Below are 9,840 nucleotides of genomic sequence, written 5' to 3'. Positions count from 1 at the left end.
GGTTCTCCCATACCTCCGGGTTCGCCTTTCTGCCCCACGGGTCCTCCTTCACCTCTCTGACCCGGCACGCCGATGCCTCCAGGAGGCCCCAGTCGACCTGGTGGTCCTGGGGGTCCCATAGGTCCAGGCTGGCCCAGAGATCCTGGTGGGCCTACTGGACCTCTCTCTCCCTTTGGCCCAACGGCGCCCGGCTGGCCTCCCATGCCCTTATCTCCCTTTGGTCCTGGGTATCCCGGTTTTCCGATCCCTGGCAGTCCAGGTTTTCCAGGCAAGCCTGGGGGGCCTTGTAGTCCCTTGCCGCCCTGAGGACCAGGCTGTCCCGGAAGGCCATCCAATCCGGGTTTTCCGATCCCGTCTGGTCCAGGTAGTCCCTGAGGTCCTTCTGGTCCTACAGGGCCGAATGGTCCAGGTTCTCCAACTGCTCCTGGTTTTCCTGGTGCTCCGGGTGGACCTGGGATTCCTGGCATTCCCGGTTTTCCGATACCGGGAAGTCCGCCCTGTCCGGGCCGTCCAGGGGGTCCCACGAGCCCCTTGTGTCCGGGCAACCCAGGCATGCCGATCCCCTTGTCCCCTTTAGGTCCGGGCAGTCCAGGAAGCCCTGGAAGTCCCTTGTGTCCCGGCTCACCTTTCATTCCAGGTGCCCCGGGCAGGCCCTGTCCTCCAGGCTTCCCGATTCCCGGCAGTCCGGGAGGCCCCGTGGCTCCGGGAGGTCCAACCGGCCCCTCTGGTCCCTCTCCGCCACTGGGGCCCTGGTCTCCTGGTTGTCCGGGGAGACCGGGAGCACCCGGCTTTCCCGCCATTCCTGGAAATCCTGGCTTTCCGATGCCGGCATTTCCTTGCGGTCCTGGGGGACCAGGCTTTCCAGATGCTCCTGGGACTCCATTTCCTGCAGGGCCGGGAGGTCCGGCAGGGCCGGGGGGACCAGCGGGACCCGGGGGTCCAACAGGGCCAGGCTCACCCTGGGGAATACCCACCTCTCCCTGGGGAAGGGTCATACCTACAAGGGATGAGAGACAAGGGCAAGACATCAGTGAGTATCCCCTTAACACACTTAACACACACAGTAACGTAGCCTCTTACTGCAGCTGGGGTCGCCGGCGACCTTATTCACTTGCTGAAAATGCTTAACTAAGTCATAACAACATTGCTATGACATTACAGAGAGCCATAGTGCTGCGCTAAGGGGTTAAAAACCTTTACTAACATAGAACTACACCATTATGACAGTACACAGGACCTTCAGTAATATATTGAGGCTTGACCATTGCTCTTCTGGTAACAGCTAGACTGTGCCTTACTGGGTTAAGGACCAAAAGTGGGACAAGAAAACACCAGGAATATCAGGGTGAGGAAAACATCAGTGATCAGGCTCCAGCCAAAGGAAAGCATAAGGACAACAGAAGCATCAGTGGTGACGATGAGGGGTCTGGACTTCAGGAGATAAGGGGTTATTAAGCGGGCTTGCAGAGCAAGGCCCGATTCTAGTAATCTTTAAGTACGTTTATTATTATGCTTGCTTGATTCTCTTGTGCAGGGCAGTAAAAATAGAAAATGGATCTCCTCCTAGGCCTTTCGAGATAAAGACACAGTTCAAACACTAAAACGACCGGCTCAGCTTGGAGATCATTTGTACTGATATAGCGTGTCCGTGTCTCTTGTCGTTTTTTCCGTTTTTGGCAATTTGGGGAAATTTGGGTCCCCATTGAAAACAATGGTAGAACCTTCAGAGACAGAGTCCCGTCCCACTCTACAGATCAGAGTGTAGGAGGCTTTTTTGATCATAAAACATCAACACTTTCACCTAGAAGTTTAGTTGACGCGTTGTTAGCGAGCTTTATGAGATGTCTCCAAACTGTGAAGGTTTCATGTCCCAACTCCCATTACTTTTTAAATGGCAGGTGTGTAAAAACGGCAGGGCTGGCCCAATGGCTTTTCCCATTGGCTCTTGAAGTGCCTTTTTGAAGAGGTCAGCACATGTTCCACAAGAGGTCCATTTGTGACTGAACCGTTTAACCTATAAACTTCATTCAAAGACTGTTAGAAAGATCACACATATGACTCCAATCTGTGTGCAGGATATGTGCCAATTCTTTTTTGTTGTTTTACAATGATAAGCTAAATTGATATTGATTCTGCCCTCTGCCTTACAGCACCACACTAACTGCCATATAATCACAACAGGTGCTGCCAATAAAGTGTTCCATCTCAACTGTCACTTTCTCTCAACATTCTATTCTAACGAGCAGCTGCACTACAGTTCTAGAAGCCTATTGTTCGGCTCTTCAATGCAATCTGATATTGTCTTGCTGAAATGCTTTTGGCAGGCAGCTGCTTGGCCCAATGGTGAAGGTGCTGGATTAGAGATATGGAGGTTAGGAGTTCGAATTCCACTCGGACCCATTTTGATTTTCAAAATTACATCATATGCAGTGTTCCTTTGCCAACTTAAAATACCATGTATGTCATTTAGTATCAATGGCAAAGGTGCTGGATTACAGTTATGGAGGTTGTGAGTTCGAATCCCACTCGGACCCATGTTGATTTTCAAAATTATATCATATGCAGTGTTCCTTAGCCAACTTAAAATATCATGTATGTCATTTAGTATCAATTGCAAAGGTCCTGGATTACAGATATGGAGGTTGTGAGTTCGAATCCCACTCGGACCCATGTTGATTGTCAAAATTATATCATATGCAGTGTTCCTTAGCCATTTTAAAATACTATGTATGTCATTTAGTATCAATTGCAAAGGTGCTGGATTACAGATATGGAGGTTGGGAGTTCGAATCCCACTCTGACCCATGTTGATATTCAAAATTATATCATATGCAGTGTTCCTTAGCCAACTTCAAATACCATGTATGGCATTTAGTATCAATGGCAAAGGTGCTGGATTACAGATATGGAGGTTGTGAGTTCGAATCCCACTCGGATCCATGTTGATTTTCAAAATTATATCATATGCAGTGTTCCTTAGTCAATTCAAAATACCATGTATGTCATTTAGTATATCCCCAAAACGCGGAGCTACAACACTTTCAAGATGGCTGAATCCAAGATGGCTGAATTGTTTGGCCCATAACTTCTGACTGGGTGGATGGATTTTTTCCAACATTTATTTTAGCTTTGTTTTCTCAATAGTAGTTTGTTTTTAATTTAGGGATAGAGATATCAAAAATAAAACTGCTCATCTCTGCCCCAAAAGGCAAGCCCGCTTCCAGCATTTTCTGTGAGAATGCAATCTAGTTTCCATTATCCTTGTGCTTGTGGCCTCATGTTGATGTAGCAAGACAGACATTTAATTCCATATCTTGCAAAATGTCTAAATACAAAACAGTATAAATAGTATAAACCTTATAATGTGTAAATTAAATTATGAACTATGCATGAATATTGTATATTGAAATGGGATTATGGAGGACTTAATGGGACCTAGAGGGAAGAGGCTGTATTGTCAGTCTGCTCCGTTATACTACTCTTTACTCATGTACTATACTAAATACTGTAGAAACAAGAATGTGGAGAGCGTTGTGAAAGTTCAATGGGCCACAGTGTTTAGCACATAAACCGCCATATTGTTGTAACTGTTAAGTAGGCCTATATACATTATGAATATATTAGAACTGGGATGTTGAAGGCGGGTGGTAAGGTTCAGTGAGTTTAGTAGATTAACTGCAGTAGGGAAGAGGCTCCCTCTAAGGGTTTGGTTACTTGTATGCAGGTACAATGCCAATAATGGCAAGCAATTTAGAGCACCATTCACAAAGTCTGCAGGCGCGTACATACTTAGGGTGCAATATTGACAAAACCTCAAGGGGTGATCTTCCGTACATCCATGTTGAGTTTGTGTTAGAGTCAAAAAAAGAGCTCTCTGCACCCTAGATGATACCTCCAGTATCATGCAAAGTGCTCCAGTCATTCTAAAGTAAGTTGGCTATGTGCACTCGGTCGCATGCGGTTGCATGCATCGTTTTAGGCCTTGACAATTTCCTTTTTTAGTCCATTTAAATATTTTGTTCCCCTTTACACGTATGGTAAAAAAGCCGCACTCCCAGATCAATTTCTTGCAGTTTTAATACTGGGTTAGCATGGCAGACAGACAGACGTTTCGCCCCCCTTTACACGCCATGTGGATGAATACAAAATCACCATTCTGACGGGCTTTTTTGTGGAAAATGTTTTACAATATCTGTTTTAGGGAGCCTGCTCTGTTTATGTAAAAAAAAAGCATGTGCTGTCTGTTAACATATTTGAAGGAATAAAGGGAATATGTTGTGCTGCTATGGTCATGCTGTATTATAATATGTTATGATATTGAGATGGCTTATTTTGTACTGTTATTGTACTGACTACTGTGATGGGAATGAAGATCTGTCATCCTGATATAGTGTTATCATGGCATTGTGGTGTGGTCATGGGAAAATGGTGAAGGATATGACTTCTGTTATGGCAATGACTGAATGGTGATAATAAAAGCCATGGCATTCTGTTACGGTGATGTGAATATGTCATTATTTTATGACAATGGGATCTGGCAACTGGTCATGGTAATAATATGACTTCCGGTAATGTTCATAAAATAATTTTAATGGTGATGTTATATTCTGCTATGGTAGGCTAATGTATGACATTCTGTAAAGGAAGTGATGGCAGTCTGTTCTGGTAATGGATATTATGGTATTGTATGATATCTTTTGGTGATGGTAATGCAACATTCTTTTATGGTAATGGAATCTGTTATGGTATTGGCAATCTGACATTTTGTTAATTGGTAATTGATATGACATTGTGTTATGACAATGGGGATATGGCATTCTGTTGTGGTATTGGATTCTGTTGTAACAATGAACATGGCACTCTGTTATGGTTATGGAATAAGTTATAACTAGAAGCACTCAGAGAGTGCAAACCTCCGCCTAGGCCATGGGGTCACTGACGCCATAACATCTACATGCTGTGGAATCCTATGCTTATAATAGCCCTAACTTACAAATACAGTATTTGACTATGTTTAACCCTAATTGTTATATATTTTAAAAATGACAATGTGCATGACATTCTGTTACGGTATTAGGATTTGAGTGTGTTTTATGGGTGTGACATTCTGTAATGTTACTAGTATGACATCCTGTTATGGGAATGGACATGACATTGTACCGTGGTAATGGTGATATTCCATTCTGTTATGGGAAATTCATTAGGAGATGGAGGAGAAGTTTTGTTGGAGTTGGAGTTAGGAGATGGAGGAGTTGTGCTGTTGGAGTTAGGAGATGGAGGAGTTGTGCTGTTGGAGTTAGGAGATGGAGGAGTTGTGGTGTTGGAGTTAGGAGATGGAGGAGTTGTGGTAGCACATCACCCCCAAGCAGCTTCACCGGCTCCCCAGCAAGTCACGCATTATCTACAAAGTCCTCCTCCTAACCTTCAAGTCCCTGCATGGTCTGGCACCCCACTACCTCATAGACTTCCTTCACCCCTATGATCCCTGCTGTCCTCTTCCAAGGGCCAGCTGATCGTCCCTCGTACCAGTGACAGAGGCCACCAGTGACGGAGCCTTCCATGTTGCTGCTCCTATTCTTTGGAACAATCTGCCCGATCACATCCAGAATGCCTCTTCACTGACCATGTTTAAGACACATCTCCTCCTGGAGGCTTATGGCTGCTAGTTCCACTAGCACATTCACTTACATGGACTCACACACACGCTCACGCACTGACGCGCACACACACTCACACTTTCCTACACGATACCCTGTGAAGCGACCTTGGGTGTTTTGAAAGGCGCTATATAAAACGAAAGTGCTATTATGGTGTTGGAGTTAGGAGATGGAGCGACTGTTCTGGTGTTGGAGTTAGGAGATGGAGGAGTTGTGGTGTTGGAGTTAGGATATGGATGAGTTGTGGTGTTGGAGTTATAGGAGATGGAGGAGTTGTGGTGTTGGAGTTAGGATATGGATGAGTTCTGGTTATGACTTTCTCTTGTGCTCTCAGCATTGTGTCATCCTCTTGTGATCCCTTACTGTTTTCAGGCCAACGGTGCCCGGGCACTAAAGTGCTTACCTGCGAAACCACCCACGTTTATAATACATGGCTCCGAACTTTTCCAAATGTGACTTTATGTTACCCGGATGAACCTACTGACGTCCGCGTTGTTGTCATGGTTTTCGGAGAGAAAAGTATTTGTTGGTTGGCATGGCAAACCAAATTTACAGTTCTTGAACACTCAGATTTGCAACGTGAACACGCCAGTTGGTTCAAGATTAGGTGCAGAAACGCATTGGTATGGTTCTCTGTTGGCCTGAACATGCCTTCTGTGTGTTGTGTGCTGGCATGGTGTATGACATTCTGATAATGAAAAGGAGATCGGTATTTATTGTAGGTGTTGACGTGTTGACGTGAAAGGTCTTTTCATGTCGATAGCTCTTTCTATTGTGAAACCGAAAGTGAAAGCCCACCAGGGAAACTCCCATTGTCATTGTAATACAGCACGACACAGCACACAATGCTCACTGCTCACAATTAAATTGCATTTATGCCTCACTGGTACAAGGGGGCAGTGCGGCGGGATGGTACAATGCTCAGGGTACCTCAGTCAAGGAGGAGGATGGGGGAAAGCACTGGTGGGTTTGGAGTTGAATTAGCAACCTCTTGGTTTATTTGGGCTTAACCAATAACGGCCAGTCATACTATTAATATTGTGTACTGTAAATATAGTCTCAGAGAGAAGTGTTCAGTATTTCTCAATCGCTTCTCAGATGGTTCTCATGGGCAACAACTTGCCCTAGTATCTTCCTTAAAATTTGAGATGGCAGGTTTTACAAGTGTGTTTTCCCACAAATCGCAAAATTGTGTGCGTCTGTGTGTGTGTGTGTGTGTGTGTGTGTGTGTGTGTGTGTGTGTGTGTGTGTGTGTGTGTGTGTGTGTGTGTGTGTGTGTGTGTGTGTGTGTGTGTGTGTGTGTGTGTGTGTGTGTGTGAGCGTACATGTGTGTGTGTGACTGTGTTCTCTTACCCTTCTCCTTGTGTGGCATGTGTGGCAGATCTTTCCTGTAGTGTCCGTAGTGTTGCATGTAGGCCTTCTCCTTGCCCCCCATGTGTCCCAAATGCGCCCCCATCTGGGGATGCTGCTGCTGTGGGTGGTGCTGTGGCAGGTGCTGTTGGGGGTGGGCCTTGTGGTTGTAGTATGCCCCCGCTGAGACAGGGGGCAGCACCGACACCTGCTGCAGAGCCAACGCCACTAGGAGCCACGCAGCCGACATGGCCTACAGCACCAGCGAGAGAGAGTCGGGGGGAGGGAGTCAGAGGGTAAAAAGCAGGGAAAAATGGATGAATCCATCAATGAACCAATGGATGAATAATTTTGTCAATGAATTGGTCAATTCATCAGTCAATTCATCAATGGTAGCCAAGGCAGCCAACATAGCCTACAGAATCAACGAGAGAGTCACCTTGAGAATCAGAGGGTGAAAGGGATGAAGGAAAGAATCAATAAAGTCATGAACCAATGAACTGTTTAATTAGTCAAACACTTAATATGTTTATTAAAGGGGCACAAAGTAGGATTATGTAGTAGCGCGGTGCCCGTGGCATGCCTGTCTCAAAATCTACACCCCCATGAAAAAAAATACTGTTTAACTAAGCTCGCTGTGACTATGTTTTTCATCACAGAATGCCAGCAGTTGATACAAATGTGAATATGTATCTCGTGGTAAGTAAAGGAATTTTGTTGTATGAGAAGTGTTTCCCACGACACTCGTTCGGGTCGCTCTGTCAAAAGTTACATTTGGGGTTCTCTGACAGCGGACAGTGAAAGTGGTTGTGAGAGTCATCGTTCACTTACTATTGACTCAAATAAGCATCGGCTGACTCGGGACAGTGATTAATTAAACATATTGTATATTGTATATTGTATATAATATTATACACATTGCAACTTTAAACAATAGCAGCGAAGACATGGCCTATAGCCCCAACGAGAAAGTCAGGGAGAGGGGGAATGGCAGGAATCACCAAACAACCAATCAAGCAATAAAAGAAGCAATGAGATAATGAATCAACCAATCAGTTAATTCATTGATGGAATAATCAGTTAATTAATCATTGAGAGCCAAGGCAGCTGATATGTCCTACAGCATCCATGAGAGTGTCAGAGTGTGAAAGCGACAAAGTTATGAATGAGTCAATGAATGAATGAATCAATCAATCAATCAATCAATCAATCAATCAATCAATCAATCAATTGGTTTATTAACTGGACAATTGATCAGCTAATTTTTGGGGGCTTTATGGGTCTTTATTGTTGATACAGGACGTATGAAAGGAAGAGAGTGGGAGAGAGAGATGGGGCAGGGCTGGGAAATGACCCAGGCTGATGAATTAATCATTTAATTTATCAAGGGAAGCCAAGGCAGCTGATATCGCGTGAATCAGACAGAATGGGAATGGAATGAATTAATAAATCAATCAATTAATCAACAAGTCTCGGAGTCAATTCTCAATTGGTTAGACCAAACGAGGGAGTCAATTAATCAAAGAGTGGGAGGTGAATCAGTGAATCAATCAAACATTAATCAATTAATCAATGAATCAATCAATACACCAACCAAACAAATGAGCATATAACATAAAACACTGATCAATCAGTCATCCAATCAAGCGACCAACAAATCAACCAACTGAAAGATCAGCCATTAAATCAAGCAAGCAATCTGTTGATTAATAACTTTGTAGCTCCAGTCTAATGAAGAAGTTAGAATCAATTACACAAGACCTGCAATCAATCTAGCAATACATCTTCCTCACAATCAGTGGTGTGTGTGTGTGTGTGTGTGTGTGTGTGTGTGTGTGTGTGTGTGTGTGTGTGTGTGTGTGTGTGTGTGTGTGTGTGTGTGTGTGTGTGTGTGTGTGTGTGTGTGTGTGTGTGTGTGTGTGTATGTGTGTGTGTGTCTGTGTCTGTGTCTGTGTGTGTTTTGTGTGTTTAAGAGGGATGAGCCAGACAGCCAGTGACAGCATAAGATTTGCCATTTGTGTGTGAGAGGCTATTTTTGCAGTATACATATTTAACTTTTGTCTCCATGCTGTGAGTTTGACAATTTGTGCTTGTCACACTATTTTAGCCTGGCAACAAGGTGCTTGTGTGAGTGTTTGTGTGTGTGTGTGTTTCACAGTTTTGACCACAAGGAGGAGCAGTATATCACGCACACACACAGGCACACGCACACGCACACACAGACAGCTTGCATGTGGAGGGCGTATGTTGAAGATGACAGATGAAGCTACACACGCACGCATGCTTGCACACACGTACGCACACAAAACAAACACAAGCACACTCACAGGGAATCTCACACTCATCCTTAACCCGCTAGAGCTTACATTCCCATTCTCACACAGGGGCAGCACATGCATGTGTGCGTGTGAGTGTGTGTGAGAGTTTGAGTACCGACGTGGCAACTCTACTCCCCTTTGCTAATCTGCCATAATAACTGGATAAACCTGTACATATTCCTCTGTCTGCCATTGTCCAGGTGGAACCCATGGTTCGTGGGCTAACTGTCAGTTTCACGAATGCTCATCAGGCGTGGGAACGGGCACCGGCACGGTTCTCTGCCAGCCTGAATGCGCCTTCTGTCTTTGTTCAGATGGAACCCTAATGGGTCTGCCCATCAATCGGGTGGAAATGTTCTGCATTGGTAGAACCTTGTGGAACTTTTCTGAATCCCATAGATCGGGTGGAGCCTTTCTCTCTGTCAGTCCAGGTAGAACTCTGCCACAAGTTCTTATGATCAATATATGCATGGCCACAGAGTTCCCGGTTGTTCTGCTGTCTGCAACTGGTTCAC

The 9,840-nt window shown here is 44.9% G+C and overlaps 1 protein-coding gene across 1 annotated transcript in view; it reads right to left on the bottom strand.

The window, feature by feature from the left end:
• The window catches only part of col8a1a (collagen, type VIII, alpha 1a), an 8,435-nt gene extending 1,199 nt beyond the window's left edge, over positions 1-7,236 (bottom strand). The window contains exons 1-2 of the mRNA XM_063214539.1: positions 7,011-7,236; positions 1-997 (exon numbers count right to left, since the gene is read on the bottom strand). The exon at positions 1-997 is cut by the window's left edge and continues 721 nt beyond it. Of these exons, the coding sequence (XP_063070609.1) occupies positions 1-997; positions 7,011-7,113 (1,100 nt within the window). The 5' untranslated portion in view covers positions 7,114-7,236. The remainder of the gene's footprint in view (positions 998-7,010) is intronic.
• Positions 7,237-9,840: the final 2,604 nt, after the last annotated feature.

The sequence above is a fragment of the Engraulis encrasicolus genome, chromosome 13 (genome assembly GCF_034702125.1).
Source record: "Engraulis encrasicolus isolate BLACKSEA-1 chromosome 13, IST_EnEncr_1.0, whole genome shotgun sequence".
Lineage (NCBI taxonomy): Eukaryota > Metazoa > Chordata > Actinopteri > Clupeiformes > Engraulidae > Engraulis > Engraulis encrasicolus.
This window is presented reverse-complemented; position numbering and strand designations above follow the sequence as displayed.